The sequence below is a fragment of the Ovis aries genome, chromosome 2 (assembly GCF_016772045.2).
Source record: "Ovis aries strain OAR_USU_Benz2616 breed Rambouillet chromosome 2, ARS-UI_Ramb_v3.0, whole genome shotgun sequence".
NCBI lineage: Eukaryota > Metazoa > Chordata > Mammalia > Artiodactyla > Bovidae > Ovis > Ovis aries.
This window is the reverse complement of record NC_056055.1, coordinates 198,337,420-198,362,128: the sequence shown is the minus strand read 5'-3', so window position 1 is coordinate 198,362,128 and position 24,709 is coordinate 198,337,420. Positions and strand designations below refer to the sequence as shown.

Here is a 24,709-nt window from a genome sequence, read left to right as displayed (position 1 = left end):
TGGGGACCTTGTCAATACCTGGAATTGCTTGATTTCTGAAATGACAGTCAGTAGTCAACACCCTCATTCCTATCCTTTCTGCTTTGATGGTTAGTCCCTCCCAGTGTGTTACCCTCACAAAGACCACCACCTAGTCTATTCAACAGCCCTTTCTCCTCTACTTATTTTAGGTTCAAGATTATTTCAACTTCACTCTTATCAGATGCCCCATTCTTTTGCTCTGCTGTTGTTGGAGGTCATTGAGAGCATGTGACTGCCAGTTGACCCATAAGGTGGACCCAGGCAATCAGAGGCTCTCCACCCCCTCCCCTGTCCTTGAAATGTATGTTCTTCTGTTCTCACAGTGGGAGCTGTTTGCAAAGACACAGTCTTATAGAGCAATGTGTTGTTGAGACTACTTGGACCATATCTATGTGACTGAACCCCATTAATGCCTCTATATAAACTGAAGATACTGGCAGGTATGTGCAGAGATCTATGCATCTTGTGAGCACCTAAGACAAGTCTCATGTGTAAGTTCCCTGGTTTATTAAGCCTGGCACCTGCCAATCCTGAATGGCCTGTCTTCCTCTTTCTTTAGTCTGTCTGTGAGTCAAAAGTTATCCTGCTGACATACCAGCCTGGGAAATGTGTTTTTCTTTTCTGAGCCTGAGCCTGGTCTGTTGAACATCTTTGGAGTGTAGATTTCTGTCACTAATTCAGAGGCTTCGGCTTCATCTGGGCCTTTCATAAATTTCCTCGATCGCTCCTGTTCTCTTCCCTTTTTCTGCCAAGTAGTCATTTCAAAACTTCTCCATTCCACTTAAGTTTTCCTTTAACCCCTGACACCTACTTTCCATCTAGTTCTTTTCAAGTGATTTTATTTTCTACATCACAAAGAAAACGAAACTCACTTTTGGAAATGCCCCCCAACTACACACCAGCAAACTGGTGTGTAATCAACACCCCCACCCACAACACCCACATCTCCACTCATCCTTCCTCCTTTTACGAGTGTCCCTACAAGATGTCTCTTCATCTGGAAGTAATTCTATCTCCTTTTAACTTTTTCCTTCATCTTCATCCTCTCCCTTACTATTTTCATAAAATAGAAGCAAAGCACTCCTGTTTGAAAAAATAAGGTCCTTGAATCCATGCCTTCCCACAATCCCCACTCTGTCTCTCTTGTTCATAACACAAACGTTTGTCTAAACTGACAGCCTCCCCCGCTTCATTCTTCCACCTCTGGTATCTGGGCTCACATCCCCCTGAAATCCCTTTGCCACATTCGCCACTGACTTCTGTATTGCTTTATCCAGTGGATACTTTTGAATCTATGTGCCAAAGCATTTGACAGTGTCGACCAAATTCTCCTTCTTGAAATATTTTTCTCTTTGGTTTTCATGAGTCTGTATTCTCAGTTTTCAATTCTCTTTGGCCACTTCTCAGTTCTCCTTCCCAGGCTTCCTTCTGTCTAACATTGTTTGCTTTTTTAATACTAGATTCTCCTCTGTTCTTGCTCTATACACTCCCTGGGTCATCTCATCTATGGATGAATGGATTGAATGTCACTCATATGATAGAGTCTCAAGTCCATGTCCTTAGTTCCAAAACTATCTTCTGAGCTTTCACTACTATGTATAATGAGTTGTGTGTGATTCTTTGTGACCCCATGGACAATAGCCCACAAGGCTCCTCTGTCCATGGACTCTTCTAGGCAAGAATACTGGAGTGGGTTGCCACATCCTACCCCAGGGGATGTTCCCAACTCAGGGATGGAACCTGTGTCTCTTGCATCTCCTACATTGATAGGCATATTCTTTGCCACTGTGTCACCTTGGAACCCCCCAACTATGTACATTATCTACTGGCCGTATGTGCTCTTGCGTGTCCTGCAGGTATCTCGCAGTTGCCATGTCCCTCACTGGACTCATCACTTTCTCTTTAAAGCCCACTTCTCTTCCTCTTTTCTCTGCCTCATCATTCCATACGGGTATACACAGCAGTAAAATGATCCTCAACATTATTTCTCCACTTTAAGCATCCACATTCTAATGAAACTGCCTCCTAAATATCTCTTGAATTTGTCTACTTCTCTCTTTTACTTTCATTATGAGCCCAGTTCTAGCCATCATCATCTCCTGCGAACTCTCCTAATACCCTCCTATCAGGACCCCTTCTTGCCTTCACCTTACCTTTCCCTCTTCACTATAATGAAGCTAGTGTGCTCTTTCAGAAATGCAAATAGGATCCTGTCATTTCTCCTCATCCTCCTCCTCATTTGGCTTCAATTTTCTTCTTTGGTAAAAAAAAGAATTTAGTCATTGTAAAATACACATAACACAATTTATATTTTTTAACCATTTTTAAGTGTACAGTTCAGTGGCATTAAGTACATTCACATTGTGCACCGATCACTGCCATTCACCTTTGAACTTTTTTCATCTTGCAAAGTGGAAGCTCTGTACCCTTTGCTAAATAGTATCTCGTTCCCTCTACTCATAACCCCTGACAACTACCATTCTGTTTATATAAATTGACTAAATACCTTATGTGGGTAGAATCATAGCATATTTGTGCTTCTGTGACTAATTTTAGTTAGCATAATGCCTTTGTAGTTCATCCATATTGTAGCATGTGTCAGAATTTCCTTTCATGATAAGTCTGAATATATAATGATTGTGGCCATCAATAATGAATTGTTTAAGAAATTGTGGAGAAACTGCCACAGAACACTATGCAACGTCAAAACGAATGAGTGCATGATATGGATCCATCTCTGAGATATATTGTGAGTAGGAAAAGCAAACTACAGAATAGATTGTGTCTATTCTGTATGCAAGAATTGGTACAAATGGAAGACACATATATGTTTGTGTATAGACATTCCTCAAGGTCTGCCAAAGAAACTAGTAACACTGGTTGTCTCTGGAGAGGTGAAAGATGGGTCCGGAATGCTAGGGAGACATATTTTTTGTGTAAAATTTTGCTCTATTTGAGAATTTTCATGTACCTGTATAACTTTTAAAAATAAATACTAGTATGCACATGATGAAAAATTTCCCATTGTATTACCACATTTTGTTTACTCATTCATCCTTTAATAGACACTTGGGTTTCCTCCACCTTTTGGATTATTGTGCATAATGCTGCTATAACATATGTACACATATGTTTGTGCTTTCAATTCTTTTAGGAAAATAGCAGAAGTGGAATTGATGGATCATATGGTAATTCTATTTTTAATTTTTTAAGGAACTGCCATATCGTTTTCCATAATGATTGCATCATTTTGCATTCCCACCAACAGTGTGAAAGTGTTCCAATTTTTCCATATCTTCTACATCCAAGAGTTTCATCTTTCCATATCTCATGGTTTTGATTTGCGTTTTTCTGATGGTTAGTGATGTCAAGCATCTTTTCAGATGTTTATAGGCCATTTGTAAATCTCGTTTTGGTAAATTGAATCCTTTACCATTAAAAAAAAAAACAGATTGTTACTGTTGAGTTTTAGAAATTCTCTATATATTCTGGCTATTAATCCCTATCAGATGTGTGATTTGCAAATATTTGCTTCCTTCTGTTGGGTATATTTTCACTCTGTTGATAGTGTCTTTTGATGGACAAAGGTTTTAAATTTTGATGAAGTCTAGTTTGTCTATTTTTCCTTTTGTTGCTGATGCAATTAGTTTCACATCCAAGAAACCATTGCTAAATCCAATACCATAAAGATTTTTCTCTATGTTTTCTTTTAAAAATTTCATATTTTTAGCTGTTACATTCAGGACGTTGATCCATTTTTAGTTAATTTTTGTATATAGTGTTAGGCCAACTTCATTCTTTAGCATGTAAATATCCAGTTTTCCCAGCTCTATCTGTTGTACAGTGTTTTGATTCTGTAGGTTTGTACTAAATGTCAATATCATGAAGTGTGAGTCCTTCAATTTTGTTCTTTTTCAAGAGTATTCTAGCTCTTCTAGGTCCCTTGAAATTCCTTATGAATTTTAAGATGAGATCTTATTTCTGAACAAAACAATTTCCTGTGGCAGTCATTTGTCCCTGAAGTCTAAACTCCATACCACTGTTACCAGGGGCTTCCCAGGTGGTGCTAGTAGTGAAGAACCCACCTGCCAATACAGGAGATGTAAGAGACATGGTTCAATCCCTGGGTTGGGAAGATCCCCTGGAGGAGAAAATGGCAACTCACTCCAGTCTTTTTGACTAGAGAATCCCATGGACAGAGGAGCCTGGTGGGCTACAGTCTATAGGGTTGCAAAGAGTTAGACATGGCTGAAGTGACTTAGCACATACATGCACTCTTACCCAGTCCAAGCTCATACCATTTGCCACATGACAAGCCAATAGAGACAAAAGTTGTTGGGGCAAGGTAACAACTTTATCTGGAAAGCCAGAAGACAGAGAAGACGGTGGATGTTGCAAAGAAACATCTTAACCAAGTTAGAATTCAAGGCTTATTTATATTCAAAGGTGAGAGGGTGTTGCTGGTTGTTGCAAATTTCATGGTGTCAGAATTCTTTGTTCTTGTAGCTGTCCAGGTAGATAAGGTCATGATGCTCCTGGAAAGCTCTCACAACACAAATGTTATTTTCTGTTCTGCAACATTTTTTTTTTTAACTCTCTGTATGAATGAAACTGTTACACCTTTACAGGTCAGAGCCTTGAGAATGGGCTATCCTGTGCATTTCAGGCTATAGACAACATTCTTAACTTGTAGTGAAGACACTAGAATACAAAAATTAAAAGAAACAGATCCAAAATGGAGTTAGATTTGTTCTTCATTATTACGTCCTGTTTTAGAGAGGCCTTTAAAATACAGCACCTGCGTGTCACCTCAGCTTCATCTCCAGATTTTCTCTAAATTGCTCATCTACTCTCCAAACTTTCAGAACTACTTTCAGTTCTTCCAACAGCCATCCACCCTTGTTTAGGGCCTTTTATTACATGCTGTGTGGTAAGTTGCTTCAGTCCTGTCTGACTCTTTATGAGTCTATGGATTGTAGCCGGCCAGGCTCCTCTGTCCATGGGATTCCCCAGGCAAGAATACTGGAGTGGGTTTACATGCCCTCCTCCAGGGGATCTTCCCTACCCAAGGATGAACCTGCATCTCTTAAGTCTCCTGCATTGTCAGATGGGTTCTTTACCACTTGTGCCACCGTGGAAGGCTCTCTCTCTCTCTCTGTATGTGTGTGTGTATGTATGTATGTGTCAGTTCAGTTCAGTTCAGTCACTAGCTGTGTCCGACTCTTTGCGAACCCATGAACTGCAGCACGCCAGGCCTCCTTGTCCATCACCAACTCCCAGAGTCCACCCAAACCCATGTCCATTGAGTCAGTGATGCCATCCAACCATTTCATCCTCTGTCCTCCCCTTCTCCTGCTCTCAATCTTTCCCAGCATCAGGGTCTTTTCAAATGAGTCAGCTATTCTCATCAGGTGGACAAAGTATTGGAGTTTCAGCTTCAGTATCAGTCCTTCCAATGAACACCCAGGACTGATCTCCTTTAGGATGGACTGGTTGCATCTCCTTGTAGTCCAAGGGACTTTTAAGAGTCTTCTCCAACACCACAGTTCAAAAGCACCAATTCTTCTGCACTCAGCTTTCTCTATAGTCCAACTCTCACATCCATATATGACCACTGGAAAACCCATAGCCTTGACTAGACAGACCTTTGTTGGCAAAGTAATGTCTCTGCTTTCTAATACACTGTCTAGGTTGGTTATAGCTTTCCTTCAAAGGAGGAGGCGTCTTTTAATTTCATGGCTGCAGTCACCATCTGCAGTGATTTTGGAGCTCAGAAAAATAGTCTGACACTGTTTCCACTGATTCCCCATCTATTTTCCATGAAGTGATGGAACTGGATGCCATGATCTTTGTTTTCTGAATGTTGAGCTTTAAGCCAACTTTTTCACTCTCCTCTTTCACTTTCATCAAGAAGCTCTTTAGTTCTTCTTCACTTTCCGCTGTAAGGGTGGTGTCATCTGCATATCTGAAGTTATTTCTCTCAGAAATCTTGATTCCAGTTTGTGCTTCTTCCAGCCCAGCGTTTCTTATGATGTACACTGCATAGAAGTTAAATAAGCAAGGTGACAATATACAGCCTTGACGTACTCCTTTTCCTATTTGGAACCAGTCTGTTGTTCCATGTCGAGTTCTAACTGTTGCTTCCTGACCTGGATACAGGTTTCTCAAGAGGCAGGTCAGGTGGTCTGGTATTCCCATCTCTTTCAAAAGTTTCCACAGTTTATTGTGATCCACACAGTCAAAGGCTTTGGTATAGTCAGTAAAGCAGAAATAGATGTTTTTCTGGAACTCTCGTGCTTTTTTGATGATCCAGTGGATGTTGGCAATTTGATCTCTGGTTCCTCTGCCTTTTCTAAAACCAGTTTGAACATCTGGATGTTCACGATTCACATATTGTTGAAGCCTGGCTTGGGGAATTTTGAGCATTACTTTACTAGCGTGTGAGATGAGTACAGTTGTGCAGTAGTTTGAGCATTCTTTGGCACTGCCTTTCTTTGGGATTGGAATGTATGTGTGTGTATATATATACATACACATGTGTGTATGTGTGTGTGTATATATATATATATATATATATATATATATATATATATGTAATCTGCTTTCTGTCTTTCAACACAGTTTGGCTATGCACTTTTCACATCCCTTCCACATTTTCAGGAGTAAACTAAGAAGTTTGTATTTTGTGTTTTCCTTGAGGACTGCAATTCCATGTTGTCAGCACTGCATTTTAACTGCTTATTTCAGTACTCCCCTAGCCTGTGCTGAAGGGATGGCGCCTTGGTAACTTTGTACTCCTAGTGCCAAGCACAGCATCTTTCATGCAGTAGACTATCCAAGAATGTTGATTGAAATGAATTCTTGATGGCTCTTTTTCTGGTATTTCTTCCAAGGGATAGTTTTGTAGTGTGTGGGAAAAGTCAACAAGGGGAGTTGGAAACCCATGGAAAATAGAAGAAAGGTGTTTACTTGTTCTAGACTTTGCATGTTTTGTTCTCCTACTTTGGCCCACATCAGCAGTGAAATCTGCAGTCATTTCATTCCATGAGTAGTCCTCTGAGACCTTCTAGGCACAAAGTTAAATAGGAAAATAGGAGTTAAGGCAGGGACCTGGGAAGTGTGACGGTCATCAAACGGTATTTACTTCTCCAGGTAGAAGGAGGAGCACCCACCGCCTTTAGTTGTTCAATGCACCCGCTGCGGAAGTACCACTTTGGCTCAGGTGCCACCCAGCGCCTTGGAAAGTGCCTCCCACTGGAACGCACTGCTAGTTCCACAGTGCGGTCCGGGAGCACCAGATGACCGGAAAAGGAACCTGCGCGGGTCTGTTGCTTAGCAACGAACGCAGCCGGGACGCTAGACGGCCCCGGAGCGTAGGAAGCAGAGACTGCCGTGCCGGGGGTCGTATCTCTCTTCCGAGGGCTTTCGTGGGGGCGCTGGCAGGAACGATCCAGGAGCCACCCGGTGCCGCCAGCGTATCCTTGCAGCCATGAGCAGCGAGCAGGTGAGAGGTTGGACCCTGGGTAGGCTCCTCCCGGCGGCGAAGCTTCCCTAGTATTTCAAAAGTGATAGAAGCCTAGGTTTGCCGGACTTCCCAAGTGTGACGCCGCGGGTTACAGCTTCTTTATCGCACTTGTGCTCTGGGATACTGAGATTTTTCGGTGAAAACTTTTATATGTACTCTTCCCAATCGTTTGTACTTGGTGTTGTCATAACAACCAAACACGTCAGTGGAGCAGTGCGTCAGCAGTTTAAATTACAGTTCCAGAGTGCTCCCGTTGTACTAATGGTGGGTGTGTTTGGGTGGGGAAAGCTCCGGGTGGGGAATTGCCTTTGATTTGGGCTCTAGGATTGGAATACAAGCCCCTTCATAGCGGTGCAATTTTGGGCAAATCACTTGATCTGTCTTCTCTCTCTTTAATGCAAAAGGGAAGAATCAGAACAACTATTCCTTCCTTCTAAGGATATTATGAAATTCAAATAATATAAGATACCATGGTGTGGTCAGTGTCAAATGGAATTTCTTATTAAGACAAGATTCCCATGGCATGTAACAAAAGATGCATATAAAACCTTGTGTTAGTCACTCAGTCGTGTCTGACTCTTTGTGACCCCACGGACTGTATCCATGTGTATATCTTAGTTACACCTCACAGAACTAATTGGGCTTCCTGGTGGGTCAGTGATGAAGTTCAGTTCAGTTCAGTCGCTCAGTTGTGTCCGACTCAGTGATGACGACCTGGCTGCAGTGCAGGAGCCACAGGAGACATAGGTTCCATCCCTGGGTAGGGAAGATCCCCTGGAGGAGGATCCCCAGGCTCCTCTGTCCATGGGATTCTTCAGGCAAGAATACTGGAGTGGGTTACCATTCCCTTCTCCAGAATATAAAACTTTGTTGTTGTTCAGTCACTCAGTCATCTCCTACTGTTTGCGACCCCCAGGACTGCAGCATGCCAGGCTTCCCTGTCCGTCACCATCTCTTGGAGATCGCTCAAACTCACGTCCATCCAGTCAGTGATGCCATCCAACCACCTCGCCTTCTGTCATCCCCTTCTCCTGCCTTCAATCTTTCCCAGCATAGGGCCTTTTCTAGTGAGTTGGCTCTTTGATTTAGGTTGTGAAACTATTGGAGCTTCAGCATCAGTCCTTGCAATGAATATTCAGAATTGACTTCCTTTAGGATTGACTGGTTTCATCTTCTTGCAGTCCAAAGGACTCTCAAGAGTGTTCTCCAACACCACAGTTCAAAAGCATCAAAACCTTGGCTAATCATTGTTAGTCAAATCCATTTCCCCAGGCTTCACTCATCAAGTTCCCTTTTAATTTTTGTCACAAAAGACTTGAAGGCTCAGAGTTGTTTTTTAGGAGGTTGGAATCAGCTGTGTCTATTTATGTCTGAGCTAATTAAGACTGGGTAGGCTTGCTGAGCTTGCAACTGGCCATGTGCAAGTATCTGGCTTGGTGACCTTTTGACATCAGAGGGCTGACAACTCCACCCTTAGACCCTGTTTGTTCTTGTTGAGTCAGTATGTTGTCCTGTTCGACTCTTTGCGATCCCATGGACTGAAGTCCACCAGATTCCTCTGTCCATGGGATTCTCCAGGCAAGAATACTGGAATGGGTTGCCATTTCCTCCTCCAGGGTGTCTTCCCAACTCAGGAATGGAAACTATGTCTCCTGTGGCTCCTGCATTGCAGGCAGATTCTTTATCACTGAGCCACCGCGGAAGCCCCAGATCCTGTTCATCGCGTGTATCTTAGTTCACCTCGCAGACCTAATTGGGCTTCCCGGTGGGTCAGTGATGAAGTTCAGTTCAGTTCAGTCGCTCAGTTGTGTCCGACTCAGTGATGACGAACTGGCTGCAGTCCAGGAGCCACAGGAGACATAGGTTCTTGCCTGGGTAGGGAAGATCCCCTGGAGGAGGAAATGGCAACCCATTCCAGTGTTCTTGCCTGGAGAATCCTGGCAAGAGGAGGAGCCTGGCAGGCTATATAGTCCATAGGGTTACAAAGTGCTGGACTCGACTGAAGCAACTTAGCACTCACAGAACTAATTACCACGCCTACCACACCAGTTCCCAATCACCTTTCCCTAGGCACTAGGCTCCCCCCGCCTCCTCCGAAGGCCCTGCTGCTCTCCCATAAATATCCCAGCCCCCAGTTTTGAGATTTGCTGTCCTGTCTCCTTCTTGGCTTCCTTGTGAGTTAAGCCCTGTTTTGGCCGCAAACCTCCCAGTCTCATTGTTTTGGCTTGCTCTGCCTGTGGCCCAGGAACCTTGCTCTGTAACATAGTTGCAGTAGTTACTTTGCAGAACTGTTTATTGAATTGAAGGGTAGCTGTAAACAGATGCTGAACAATGATCGAACTTTTAAATGTCAGAAGAGAATAGGAAGATGTTAACTGTGGATGTTATTCGTGGCTAGCTAGAAAACAATGGTTAACTCCCAGCTTGTATGGAAGAGGCCCTCTAAGCCTCCTGGTACTGAATGGAAAACAGTTGCTTTTAAGCCTGCAAACTTTGCTTAGCTTCTTGGTTTGACACTGAACTATAGTTCTTTCTTTACAAGGCTTTATGATATTTGAGGTGGGGGGGGTGGTGGTGGTGGTAGTGTTAGAGTTTACTGTGAAAATGTTAAAAGTAACATTGAGTTGTAGATTACATGAATCAATATTTTTGTGATGCTTGCATCAGTCTCTGAGCTAATCTTGAATCGTATTCTATGGTGTAGAAATTTAAAATAGACATTTAGGATATTTGCAGTGGTATTTCTCAATAGCTGTTATTTCACAAAGCCCCAATTGACAAGTTTACAACTAAAAAGCTTCCACTAAAAACCATTTGGCAGTTAAGTTTTGCTTTATCTTAATAAAAGTGATGTTTGGAAATTACACTTCCCTCCCTGCAAAAGAACCTATATTATTGAAAAAGCAGTGGGCTTTTGAAAGAACAGGCATAAGCATGTCTAGAATTATTCACATTTTCTATGTACTATATTTTTTTTAAGCAGCAGAGGTCCCTCTCTCACTGCTTTGATCTGTAACTTAAAAACTCTTGATACTTTCATTTATGCTAAGTTTGAGTATAATTTTCCTTTTGAAAGGGTGGAAGTTTTTTATATTTTAACCTGAAACAAACAGAATGGATTAAACTTTTAGAAATGCCATTTTTATGTGACATTTACTTATGTATTCATTTAGTTTGAAAAGTGAGCAGGTGGTTAAATCATATTTACTGAAGGAGATTTTAATATGTTCAGCTCATTAGTGGAAGCTTTAGAGTGATATGGCATTTTTCAGGAATAGCAATTTGAACTCTTAAGTTAGGTATTTACCAGAAATATAAATCTCTTGCAACTGCTCATTTCATTTTTAAAATTACTTAAAACAAGGCATTTTGAGTTTCAGTTGAAGAACTTTCCAGTGTTTAAAAATACAAATATCCAAAGAGCACAAAGTGCCCCCCCCACCCCCCCAAAAAATCCACTACAGATTGTGGGCAAAGAACAGAGAAAAACTGTCAGCCTATCTCTACCCAAGTGCTTTTTCTAGTTGTGAAATTAAGTAGCTTTGCATTTATATGCTCATTCTGTTTTCCTTCATCCTATCTTCTTTATGTTATTGCTTAAAAAGGAGATGAAAGTAAAATAGTTGGGTATGAAGCCAACAGCTTGGTGATAATTTTAACAACCATAACTCAGAACATATTATAAGTATATTTAAATTAACCTTATTAAATTTTGAGAGGTGGTAGTTGATTAAACCAGACAACTTCATAACATTATTGTTGATTTTAACCAGGCACATTCATAGATTCTGGTCATTTCATCAGAATGGTTAAATTTGGATTACACCAGGCTTAAAATACCTCTTCCAATAGACCAGTATCTGAAAATCAAAATAAAAGCTAACTTAAGTAAGACCTTAACTCTTAAGCAGTTTTAATTCTGGTAATGTAAAATCCATCTAGTCAAGGCTATGGTTTTCCCTGTGGTCATGTATGGATGTGAGAGTTGGACTGTGAAGAAGGCTGAGCGCTGAAGAATTGATGCTTTTGAACTGTGGTGTTGGAGAAGACTCTTGAGAGTCCCTTGGACTGCAAGGAGATCCAACCAGTCCATTCTGAAGGAGATCAGCCCTGGGATTTCTTTGGAAGGAAAGATGCTAAAGCTGAAACTCCAGTACTTTGGCCACCTCATGGGAAGAGTTGACTCATTGGAAAAGACTCTGATGCTGGGGAGGGATTGGGGGCAGGAGGAGAAGGGGATGACAGAGGATGAGATGGCTGGATGGCATCACTGACTAGATGGACGTGAGTCTGAGTGAACTCCGGGAGTTGGTGATGGACAGGGAGGCCTGGCGTGCTGCAATTCATGGGGTCGCAAAGAGTCGGACACGACTGAGCGACTGAACTGAACTGAAAATTATATTAGGAACCAAACAGGAAACAGATGGCATGCTCAGAAGGGTTAATTGAAGAAAGTTTATAAAAGGACCACTTGGAGAGGTGTGGGTAAGATTAAGGGAGGAAGCCAACAGAGATAAGATGGCACTTAAGGATTAATAACAGGAAGTCTTCTCCATTCCTAGGTCTTGCACTTCTGCTAAATTGATTACTAAATATTTTATCTTTTTCAATACTGTTGTAAATTAGTTTCTTAATTTCAATTTTGGATTATTCATTGTTAGCATCTGGAAATACAGTTTTGATTTGTTCACTGTTATTATAGCATCTAGAAATACAATTTTTGTGTATTAATATTGAATCCTGTGATCTTGCTGAATATTCATTAACTATAATAATCTTTTGTAGATTTCTTATGATTTTCTGTACACAGTAGCCTGCCATCTGTAAAGTATGTTTTAATATATTTTAGATGGTAATGTGTTTTACTTTATATTAAACACTCAATAACATTTGGTTGAATTAATCAATTTCAGCATTAAGAGAGTGACAGTTTGGTTTGTGTGTGTGTTTTTTCATGCAGGATAAACTGCCCAGCAAAGAAAAATCCAAGACGCCAGTCAGATTTTTACCACAGTTGTCTACGGTAATTTACCAATATCTCATCACTTAAAAATTTTTTTAATTTATTTATTTTTAATCGAATGATAACTGCTTGACAGAATTGTGTTGATTTGTGCCAAACATCAACATGAATCAACCATAGGTATACATACGTCCCCTCTATCTTGAACCTCCCTCCAACTTTCCTCTCCATCCCACCCCTCTAGGTTGTTATACAACATGGTGTGATAATCTTAACATCATCAGTACAAATAGGTTCACCGTTAAAACATGTACTTTGAAATGTTGAAGCACATTCATCTAAAATATTTCTTTGGAGTTTTTTTTTTTAATCTGAAAGAATCCTTAACTTCAAGTGTTAGAAATCTTCTCTGTATGAAGCCACTCACATTCCATTTCATAGTTCATTCTGAGATTTTCAAATATGTTCTGGTTTGAGTTCCTTGACTCATACAGCAAATTCCCATTGGCTAAGTATTTTACATATGGTAATGTAAGTTTGCATGTTACTCTCTCCATACACCCCACCCTCTCCTTCCTCCTCCCTTCTACCTCCCACGTGCCTAAGTCTGTTTTCTGTATCTGTGTCTCCATTGCTGCCTTGCAAATAATTTCTTCAGTACCATCTTTCTAGATCCCATATATATACGTTAGTATATGATATATGGCACATATTTTATTGCTTTTGTAATAATGTTGTTTACCGGTTTTCACAGTTGCAAATAAGTTACTGAATTTCTGATTAAAAATCTCTGTGCTCCATTTCTTTTCTGATGGAGAATACCTAGGAGGTATATATTTTAGGAAAAATAACTGTCTTAATAAAGGAGCTGTAAGCTGTAATTACCTAGTATGTGCAGAATACTTGAGTATTCTGAACAAAAGAATTGTGAAGAGGAGTTAGCAGAAGTAGTGCTAGAGTCGAGAAACACAGAGTTGGACTACAGGTTTTTCACTAGTGGCTCTATGCATGTTGCAGAGTCACTTATCTCTCTGAGCCCCAGTTTGAGTTTAAAATGAGAATAGCTAACTTGGTTTCTGAAGAGATGTCTCTTCTAGCACTTTTAGCTACAGGAGATTTTTTAGATCTTGGCGTTTTCATGATTTTGATGTTAAATTATCGTTGTCATGTGGAAAAGTTATTTAAGAGACATTTTCAGCTAATCAAGTGCTGGACAAATTAGATTTTACTGCAGTAAGATTTACTGTCAAATAATTATATTGAGTTTAATATCATTGAGTTATATTCTGGTGATTCCTGGAAGTTGAGTGTAACTGGAGGTTCAAAGCAAACATTATTTGTTTTGGAACATATTTGAAAATCTCAGAATGAACTCTGAAATGGAAAGTGAGTGGCTTCATACAGAGAAGATTTCTAATACTTTGAAGTTAAGGATTCTTTCAGATTAAAAAAAAAAAACTCCAAAGAAATATTTTAGGTGGATGTGCTTCAACATTTCAAAGTACATGTTTTAATTGTGAACCTATTTGTATTGATGATGTTAAGATTATCACACCATGTTGTATAAAATCATAGCATCTTCTTTTAGATTTGTAAATATCTAAAATATTCTATGTTGAGACAAAGAGATGTAAAATGGAATAGACATTTTTCTCTTTAAAAATTTAATTTTAAAATGGAATAATATTGCAACTAGTTTGAAAAGATATTACTAGTTTATAGATTTAGAAATATCAACTAAATTTAAATTTGCTTACTGAATAAATATTCAGTGTCTGAGATTAATAATCCTTTCTAGCCTGTGAAGCATATAATCGTTTAAAATGCTTGTTTGGCTGATTTAAACCTTACACTGTGCTCATATTTGACCGTATCTTGCAGTTTTTCTTTTGTATTATTTGAGTTTTATGTCTCCTTAAGACATAAAACCTGATCTGCCTGTTGAGAAACCTGTATGCAGGTCAGGAAGGAACAGTTAGAACTGGACATGGAACAACAGACTGGTTCCAAATAGGAAAAGGAGTATGTAAAGGTGACATATTGTCACCCTTCATTTTTAACAGAGTACATCATGAGAGTACATCATGAGAAACGCTGGGCTGGAGGAAGCACAAGCTGGAACCAAGATTTCCGGGAGAAATATCAATAACCTCAGATCTACAGATGATACCACTTTTATGGCAGAAAGCAAAGAAGAACTAAAGAGCCTCTTGATGAAAGTGAAAGAGGAGAGTGAAAAAGTTGGCTTAAAGCTCAACATTCAGAAAACAAAGATCATGGCATCTGGTCCCATCACTTCATGGCAAATAGATGGGGAAACAGTGGAAACAGTGTCAGACTTTATTTTTGGGGGGCTCCAAAATCACTGCAGATGGTGATTGCAGCCATGAAATTAAAAGTTGCTTGCTCCTTGGAAGGAAAGTTATGACCAACCTAGATAGCATATTGAAAAGCAGAGACATTACTTCACCAACAAAGGTCCGTCTAGTCAAGGCTATGGTTTTTCCAGTAGTCATGTATGGATGTGAGAGTTGGACTATAAAGAAAGCTGAGCGCCGAAGAATTGATGCTTTTGAACTGTGGTGTTAGAGAAGACTCTTGAAAGTCCCTTGGACTGCAAGGAGATGCAACCAGTCCATCCTAAAGGAGATCAGTCCTGGGTGTTCATTGGAGGGACTGATGTTGAAGCTGAAACTCCAATACTTGGCCACCTGATGCGAAAAGCTGACTCATTTGAAAAGACCTTGATGCTGTGAAAGATTGAGCGCAGGAGGAGAAGGGGATGACAGAGGATGAGATGGTTGGATGGCATCACTGACAGAATGGACATGGGTTTGAGTGGACTCCAGAAACTGGTGATGGACAGGGAGGCCTGGCGTGCTATGGTTCATGGGGTTGCAAAGTGTTGGACAAGACTGAGCAACTGAACTGAACTGAAAGAATAATATTTGAAAGTTATTTCCTTTATTTAAAAAATTTCATTTGAATGTTAAGGTTTGCACTCAAACTTTTCTGACATTAAAGATTTGGACAGGGGGATACTGAATGCATTTATTTAAATTTTTGGTAAAAACTGATGTATTCTTAAATAACAGACATTGTAAATGTTTGGAAGAACAAATGGTAGAATTGGAGCCATTAGGCTATTTTAGCAATACATAGCTTTTCTTTTTTTGGCCGGGAGTAGGGGTGGGGGCGGGGAGTGGTGGTGGGTACAGGTTTGGGGAGGGATTGCAGAAAACGCTGAAGTTACCAGCAGTTTTTCTTTTAGCCAATTCTACCCTCATAGCTTCCATGACAGTAGACTCTTTCACTAAAGGAAGAAAGGTGCTGTGAGTGGGGTTGGGGTAGTCGGCACTGCTCAGATTACCCTGGGTCATAAACAGACCGCTTGCCCTGTGGTCTCTGGTAAAGCACCCACTTTTTTCCAAAATCAGCTTCTATTATTGTGTGCTCTACCCATCCAGAGAGTTTTTAAGCATACTGTGTGATGACCCAAAGTTTGGAGTTCTTACAACTGGCCCAAGTTGCCAGTTGTATTTAAAAAGTTATGGATTTGCATCCCATAAATTCGATGAAAAAATAAGCCCCAGGCATGTAAGCCCAAATGAGTATGTGAGCAATAAGGCCTTTCTATCTGAAAGACCTTGAATGATTTTCATTACAGACCTTCATGCTCTCAGAGATGATCCTTGTTAAAATCAAGGGTGCCCAGCACTGGTAGCTGCCAGACTTAGAGCTGGGGACCTGACTGTCACCCTTGCTGCACACCTCACTCAGAGCCCTCCCACGAATCTGAAATCCTATGTGGAGGAAGGAGAGAGTGAACAAGTGGGGAGAGGTGGAAGGATAGAAGAGCATTGCTTTTGATGTCTTAGATGATTTCCTGTGAAAGAGCCTGAAGATATGACATGTGTGCAGTTGGAGAGGTGATCCCAGGAAGCAGGAGGAAAGGATCAGGGAGAGTAAAACTAGGAGAAACCAGTATGAGGCAGCTGGGATGAACTTGCCTGAGCTTCATCTGTCTGAAGATGGTTAGGGTGGAGGATGGTGGCATCTAACTCGTCAGCTCTCATCCTATGTTGCTGCAGGTTACTCTTGAGAATGTTAATATTCCACCTGCTTCCAGCTGCTCATGTGTGAGTACAGAATGGGCTACCCTGAGGGTCTTGTGCATGCATGCTCAGTCGCATCTGACTCTTTGTGATCCTATGTTCCGTAGCCCACCAGGCTCCTCTGCCCGTGCGATTCTCCAGGCAGGAAAACTGGAGTTGGGTAGCCATTTCCTTCTAGAGGTAATCTTCCCAACCCAGGAATCAAACCCATGTCTCCTGCATTGCAGGCAGATTTTTTACCACTTGAGCCATCGGGGAAGCCCCCACGTTATGGCATCAAAGAAGCCTCACAGCACAAAGCATAAGACACTTTTCTGAGCAGAAGCTCTGCTCTTTCTACATGAATGGAAGGCAGTACAGAACTGTTCACTGCAGCCACATCTGAAATCAAGAGGTGAGGCCAAGAGGATGTGAAAGAAAGTGTAACAAGAGTTGTCTTGATAGAAAAATCAATGGATTTCTTAGTCCAGCCTCTCAAAAGTAGAGGGAAGGAGTGGCATATGTCTTAAGTCATCTCATGAATTGCTTATCAGCATTAAAAATATGTAGATATTTCTTTAAAATTCACCCCTCTGATTTTATTGAAGATCAGCGTTACTTAGCTAGATGGTATTCTGGTTAATGTGTGACTGCTCTTTTTGGTTTGCCAGAGGGCCACTATTTATAAAATACTATATATATATAATATTTGTATATATTATATACAAATATTGCATATATATTATATATATATAATTTTTGCTGCAGTGCAGGGCAGAGAAAAACATGAAGGCCCTCACCACCCTTCACCTGGGGTGCTGATGAGAATGGGGTGGTAGCTCAGTGTGCAAAGGGATGCTGTAGAGATTCTAAGAAGTCAGGTGTATGGGAATTGGTGTACAAGGCTGGGGTTAAGAAGACGTTTTGTACTTTTGTAGTAGCTCTAATGCAATAGACCTCATCTGGGTTGCCCCTGTATCCCAGTATGATAATTTTAGGGAACTTGGACTGTGTATTTTTTTCCTTCTATCATTTGCAGCTGTACTCTTAGGCTTTTGCTACATCCTCTTTCTCTCCAAAGGGAAGCCTTTCACTCTGAGGACAGCTGTTGCACTTTTAGCTAATAATAGGTTTTACCCTTGTTTCCCTTTATACTCTATAGCCTACTGGGGATTAAAGAAAACAGAGTCATTTGTGGTATAGCATGGTATATGCATGAAACAGTCACCTAATTTGGTGTTTGTTCTTTGGGAAGTATTGTTTGAAGCTCAATGCAGTTTTCTTTCACTTCCCATTTTATTGAGATACAACTGTATATATCTCACCCTCTCCTTCCTCCCCCTACAGCTGTGTCCATACGTTTGTTCTCTGTCCATTGCTGCTCTGCAAATAGGTTCATCAGTACCGTCTTTCTAGATTCCATATATATGTGTTAGTATGTAATGTTTGTTTTTCTCTTTCTGACTTCTTTCACTCTGTACAAGAGACTCTAGGTTCATCCATCTCATTAGGACTGACTCAAATGTATTCATTTTTCTCACTGAGTAATGTTCCATTGTATATATGTATCACAGCTTCTTTATCCATTCATCGTCAGTGGACATCTAGGTTGCTTCCATGTTCTAGCCATTGTAAATAAAGCTGCAATGAGCATTATGTGTCTTTTTCAATTTTGGTTTTCTCAGGGTATATGCCTCCGAGTGGATTGCTGGGTCATATGTTGGTTTTATTCCTAGTTTTTAAAGGAATTTCCATACTGTTCTTCATAGTGGCTGTATCAATTTACATTCCCACCAATAGTGCAAGAGGGCTCCCTTTTCTCCATACCCTCTCCACCATTCATTGTAGATTTTTTGATGAGGGCCATTCTGTCGGTGTGAGGTAGTATCTCATTGTAGTTTTGATTTGCATTTCTCTAATAATGAGTGACTTTATTTTTGGGGGGCTCCAAAATCACTGCAGATGGTGATTGCAGCCATGAAATTAAAAGTCGCTTCTTCCTTGGAAGGAAAGTTATGACCAACCTAGACAGCATATTAAAAAGCAGAGACATTACATTGTCAACAAAGGTCCATCTAGTCAAGGCTGTGGTTTTTCCAGTAGTCATGTATGGATGTGAGAGTTGGACTATAAAGAAAGCTGAGCACCGAAGAATTGATGCTTTTGAACTGTGGTGTTGGAGAAGACTCTTGAGAGTCCCTTGGACTGCAAGGAGATGCAACCAGTCCATCCTAAAGGAGATCAGTCCTAGGTGTTCATTGGAAGGACTGATGTTGAAGCTGAAACACCAGTATTTTGTCCACCTGATGCGAATAGCTGACTCATTTGAAAAGACCCTGATGTTGGGGAAAGATTGAAGGCGGGAGAAGGGGACAAGAGAGGATGAGATAGTTAGATGGCATCACCGACTGAATGGACATGAGTTTGGGTAGACTCCAGGAGTTGGTGATAGACAGGGAGGCCTGGCATGCTGTGGTTCATGGGGTCGCAAAGAGTCAGACACAACTGAGTGACTGAACTGAACTGAATAATGAGTGATGTTGAACATCTTTTCATCTGTTTACTAGCCATCTGTATGTCTTCTTCGGAGAAATGCCTGTTTAGGTCTTCTGCCCACTTTTTGATTGGGTTGTTTGTTTTTCAGGTATTGATTTCTATGAGTTGCTTGTATGTTTTTGATATTAATCCTTTAACAGTTGTTTCATTTGCTATTATTTTTCCCATTCTGAGGGTTGTCTTTCCCCTTGTTTATAGTTTTCTTTGCTGTGCAGAAGCTTTTAAGTTTAATTAGGTCCCAGTTGTTTATTTTTGTTTTTGTTTCCATTACTCTAGGAGGTGGGTCATAGGGGAATCTTGCTGTTGTATATCTTTTTTTGACAAATGTTTATTCAGGTCTTCTGCCCATTTTAAAAGTTGGGTGATTGGGAACACATGTACACCCATGGTGGATTCATGTCAATGTATGGCAAAAACAATACAGTATTGTAAAGTAAAATAAAGTAAAAATAAAAATTAAAAAAAAAGTTGGGTTATTTGTTTTTTAGCATTGAGTTTTATAAGTTCCTTGTATATTTTGGATATTCATTTCTTATTGGATACATCATTTGCAAGCAAATTCTCTGATTTTGGAAGTGGGTGGCCTTCCATTTGTTGATAGTTTCCTTTGCTGTGCAAAAGCATCTTTTTTGATGTAGCTCCACTTGTTTATTTTTGCTTTTGTTTCCCTTGCCTGAGGAGACATAGCCATATATATATAACTAAGACTGATGTCAAAAGGCATGCTACCTATGGTTTCTTCTAGAAGTTGTATGGTTTCAGATCTTATATTTATGTCTTTAAATACATTTTGAGTTTTTATTTTATATTGTGTGAGAAAGTAGTCCTGTTTGATTCTTTTGCATGTAGCTGTTCAGTTTCCTAATATCATTTATTGAAGAGACTGCCTTTCCCCATTGCATATTTTTGCCTCCTTTGCTGTAGATTAATTGAATGTTGTTTCAGTTGAATGCACTGTAAAACTGCAATGGTCAAAAACAGACACACAGTGCAGTTTGAGATAAAGGAGTGTGATACCTCTAGCTTTGTTCTTTCTCTGGATTGTTTGGGCTCTTCAGGGTCTTTTGTATTTCCACATAAAATAATTCTTCCAATCCATGATATTGGGAGTCAGAGATACTGAATAATACCTTGTAAACTGAGAAGAAACTTTGAGGTTGAAAAATGAGGCAGGCAATTCATAAAGTGCATGTAGGAAGTATATTGTGGGTACCTTACACACAGGCAGGAAATATTGAACAAATGATCTAGAGGCATTCACAGGTGCACTTAGAACCACTGAAAGGGTGCAAGGGGGTTTAAAAGGACCAAAGCCAAAGACAGAATCTGACTACTGAGAGAAGCATGTCTACACAGATGGGAACTGGGGATTTTTCCTCCACTTGAATGTCTTATGACCGTTAACCATCTGCGTCAGCAAAAACATATCTCCAGTTTTCAGGTATCACACGAAGACAAAGGTAAAAGTTGAATGGGAATTCATCTGGCTTGGGCATATTCCTTGTGAATTAGGCTAAAGCTTAATCATGTATAAAGGAGAAGGGGGTTGGACAGTGGGCCTAAGTTAGAGTTGACAAAAAGGAATTAGTTTGGTCCAGTCACACTCATGAGCATGGTATATCTTTCCATTTCCTTGTCTTCAGTTTCTTATCAGTGTCTTGCAGTTTCCAAGTACAAGTCTTCTGCCTCCTTATATTTATTCTTGTATATTTTATTCTTTCATTGCATTGTAAAAAGATTGTTTACTTAAATTCTCTTTCTGATAGTTTTTTACTGTATAGAAACAGCAGATTTCTGTATTAATTTTGTATTCTGCAACTTTACCAAATTCATTGAGTTTTAGTAATTTTTTGGTAGCATCTTTACAATTTTCTATACATAGTATCATCTCGCCTGCAAACAGTGAGTTTCCATTCTTCCTTTTCCAATTAGGATTTCTTTTCTTATCTGATTGTTGTGGTTAGAACTCCCAATACTATGTGGAATAAAAGTGGAGAGAGTGGGAAACCTTGTCTTTTTCCTAATCTTAGAGGAAGTTCTTTCAGCTTTTCACTGTTGAATATGATGTTAGCTGTGTGTTTGTCATCCGTGGCCTTTACTATGTTGAAGCATATTCTCTGGTGGCCCAGATAGTAAAGAATCCACCTGCAATGCAGGAGACCTTGGTTTGATCCCTGGGTTGGGAAGATCCCCTGAAGAAGGGAGTGGCTACCCACTCCAGTATTCTTGCCTGGAGAATTCCACGGACAGAGGAACCTGACGGGCTACAGTCCACGGGGTTGTAAAGAGTCGGACATCGCTGAGAGACTAACACTTTCACTTATATTCATTCTGCACCCACTTTGAGAGTTTTTATCATAAATGGATGTTGAATTTTGTCCAAGACTTTTTTTCTGCACCTATTGAGATGATCATATGGTTTTTATTCAGTTTGCTAATGTGTATCATGTTGATTGATTTTGCAAATACTGAACCATCCTTGCATCCCTGAGATAAGTCCCACTTGTTAATGGTATATGACTCTTTTACTGTATTGTTGAATTTGGTTTGCTAAAATTTTGATGAGGATTTTTACATCTATGTTCATCAGTGATAGTTGACTGTAATTTTCTTTTTTGTGGTGTCTTTGGCTGGATTGGTTATCAGGGTGATACTGACCTCATTAGAATGAGTTTGAAAGTTTTCCTTCTGCAATTTTTTGGAATAGTTTGAGAAAATGGGTACTGATTCTTCTTTAAATGTTTGGTAGAATTAACTTGTGAAGCTGCCTGGTCCAGATTTTGTTTGAAAGAATTTTTGTTTTATCACTGATTCAGTTGCATTACTGCTAATTGGTGTGTTTAAATTTTCTAATTCTTCCTGATTCAGTCTTGGGAGATTGTACATTTCTAGGAATTTGTCCATTTTATTGGCATGTAGCAGTTCATAGTAATCTCTTGTGATCCTTTGTATTTCTGTGATATAAGTTATAACATTTTTCATTTCTGATTTCATTTGGGCCTTTATTTATATATTTCTTAATGAATTTGGCTAAAGGTTGATCAATTTTATCTTTTCAAAGATAAAAATTTTTAGTTTCATTGATCCTTCCTATTTTTTTTAAGTCTCTGTTTTATAAAGGTCTGTCTAGTCAAAGCTATGGTTTTTCCAGTAGTCATGTATGGATGTGAGAGTTGGACTATAAAGAAAGCTGAGTGCCGAAGAATTGATGCTTTTGAACTGTGGTGTTGTAGAAGACTCTTGAAAGTCCCTTGGACTGCAAGGAGATGCAATCAGTCCATTCTAAAGGAGATCAGTCCTGGGTATTCATTGGAAGGACTGATGTTGAAGCTGAAACTCCAATACCTTTGCCACCTGATGCAAAGAACTGACTCATTGGAAAGGACCCTGATGCTGGGAGAGACTGAAGGCAGGAGAAGAAGGGGACAGAGGATGAAATGGTTGGATGGCATCACCGATGCAATGGACATGAATTTGAGTAGGCTTTGGGAGTTGGTGATGGACAGGGAAGCCTGGCGTGTTGCAGTCCATGGGGTAACAAAGAGTCGGACATGACTGAGCAACTGAGCTATTTTGTATATTTCTGCTCTAATCATTGGGATTTTATTTCCCTTCTACTAATTTTGGATTTATTCTTTTTCTATTCTTTAGGTATAAGGTTAGATTGTTAACTGAGGTTTTCTTATTTCCTGAGGTTGGCTTGTATTGCTATAAACCTCTCTCTTATAATTGCTTTTTCTGTGTTTCATAGATTTTGGATTGTGTTTTCATTTTCATTAGTCTCCAGGTGCTTTTTATTTCTTCTTTGATTCTTTAGTGGCTCATTGGTTGTTTAGTAGCATATTGTTCAGCTTCCATGTGTTTGTGGGGTTTTCTTTTAGTTTTTTTTCCTTATAGTTGATTTCTAGACACCTACAGTTATGATCAGAAAAGATGCTTGATATAATTTCATTCTTCTTTAAGTTATAGAAACTTGTCTTGTGGCCTAGCATGCGATATATCCTGGCAAATGTTCCATATGCACTTAGAAAGAATGTGTATTCTGCTGCTTTTGGTTGAAGTGTTCTGTATATATGATCTATTAAGTCCATCTGATCTAATGTATTGTCTAAGGCCAGTGTCTCCTTATTACTTTTTCTGTCTGGATGATCTGTCCATTGATTAAGTCAGGTCTTAAAGTCCCCTGCTATTATTCTATTATCATTACTTTCAATTTCACTATTTTACCTTTTAGTCTTCTTTTAGTTTTGTAAGTGGTTGATCTTTCTTTACTGTATATTGCCTTTACCAATCAGATTTTTTCCTTTCATAATTTTCATATTTCACTTTGAGAGCTCCCTTTAACATTTCTTATAAAGTCAATTTTGTGATGCTGAACTCTTTAGTTTTTGCTCATATGTAAAACTGATCTCGCCTTCAAATCTGATTGATGACTCTGCCATATAGAGTATTCTTGGTAGTAGGCTTTTTTCCCCTTTCATCTGTTTAACTGTATCATGCCATCCCTCTTCGGGCCTGCAGAGTTTCTGCTGAAAAGTCAGTTGATAGCCTTATGAGAGTTCCCTTGTCTGTAACTAGTTGCCTTTCCCTTGATGCTTGTAATATTCTGTCTTTATTTTTTTTCCATTTTAATTTACAGTGTGTAAGGTGGAGGCCCTCTCTTTGGGTTGATCTTGTTTGAGACTCTCTGTGTTTCCTGAACCTGGATGTCTATTTCCTTTCCCAGATTAAGAAAGGTTTTGGCTATTGTGTCTTCAGATGTGTTCTCTTCTTTCTCTTTTATTCTGGGAACCCTATAATGTGAGTGTTGGTAAATTTAATGTTGTCCTGGAGAACAACAGTAAACTCTTAAACTTCTTATTGAAAACTTTTTTGCTTTTCAGCTTGAATGATTTCCATTACTCTATCATCTAGTGTTGATCTATCCCTCTATACCATCTGTCTCCTAATTTCGCCTAATTCTATATTTTTATTTCTATATAATTGGTAAGTTGGATACTTTTCCCAATCTTGGAGAAGTGGCCTTATGTAGGAGATGTCCTATGGGGCCCGGCAGCATACTCATCTCTGGTCACCAGAGCTCAGTGCTCTAGGGTGCCTTCTGTGTGGGCTGTGTGGGCCCTTCTGCCATGGCAGGATGACTACTGACTACCTCTACTCCAGACTGATTGGTTGCCAGGCCCTTCCAAGTATGGAGGCTGCCAGCAACTGATGGACAGGGCTGGGTCATGAGAAGTTTGGTTGCACAGCTCCAGGCAGTCCTGGAGCTAGTGCCAGCCCACTGGCGGGTAGAGTTGAGTCTTGAGTGGGGCTGGCTGCAAGTTTTGGTGTCCCAGAGCTAATATCAGCCAGATATTAGCTGTGGGCTAAGGCACGAGAACTGAGGGTGCTCCTGGGACTGGTGTTCACTTGCTGTTGAGTGAGGCAGTATAATGTTGCTAGTGCTGGTCCACTGGTGGTTGGAGTTACATCTCAGAATCTCTGGCTTTGAGGGTCCCAGAGTTGCTGTTGGCCCCACTGGTGGGTGAGGCCAGGTCCCAGTGCTAATGC

At 40.1% G+C, this 24,709-nt stretch overlaps 1 protein-coding gene across 3 annotated transcripts in view; it reads left to right on the top strand.

Moving 5' to 3' along the window:
• Positions 1 to 7,355: 7,355 nt before the first annotated feature.
• Positions 7,356 to 24,709, top strand: part of DNAH7 (dynein axonemal heavy chain 7) — a 266,322-nt gene continuing 248,968 nt past the window's right edge. For all 3 annotated transcript variants that reach the window (XR_006058804.2, XM_042244009.2, XM_004004780.6), the window contains exons 1-2: positions 7,356 to 7,525; positions 12,507 to 12,569. Coding sequence is in view for 2 of the 3 variants with exons in the window: in XM_042244009.2 (XP_042099943.1) it covers positions 7,511 to 7,525; positions 12,507 to 12,569 (78 nt within the window). In the remaining variant the exon portion in view is untranslated. The remainder of the gene's footprint in view (positions 7,526 to 12,506; positions 12,570 to 24,709) is intronic.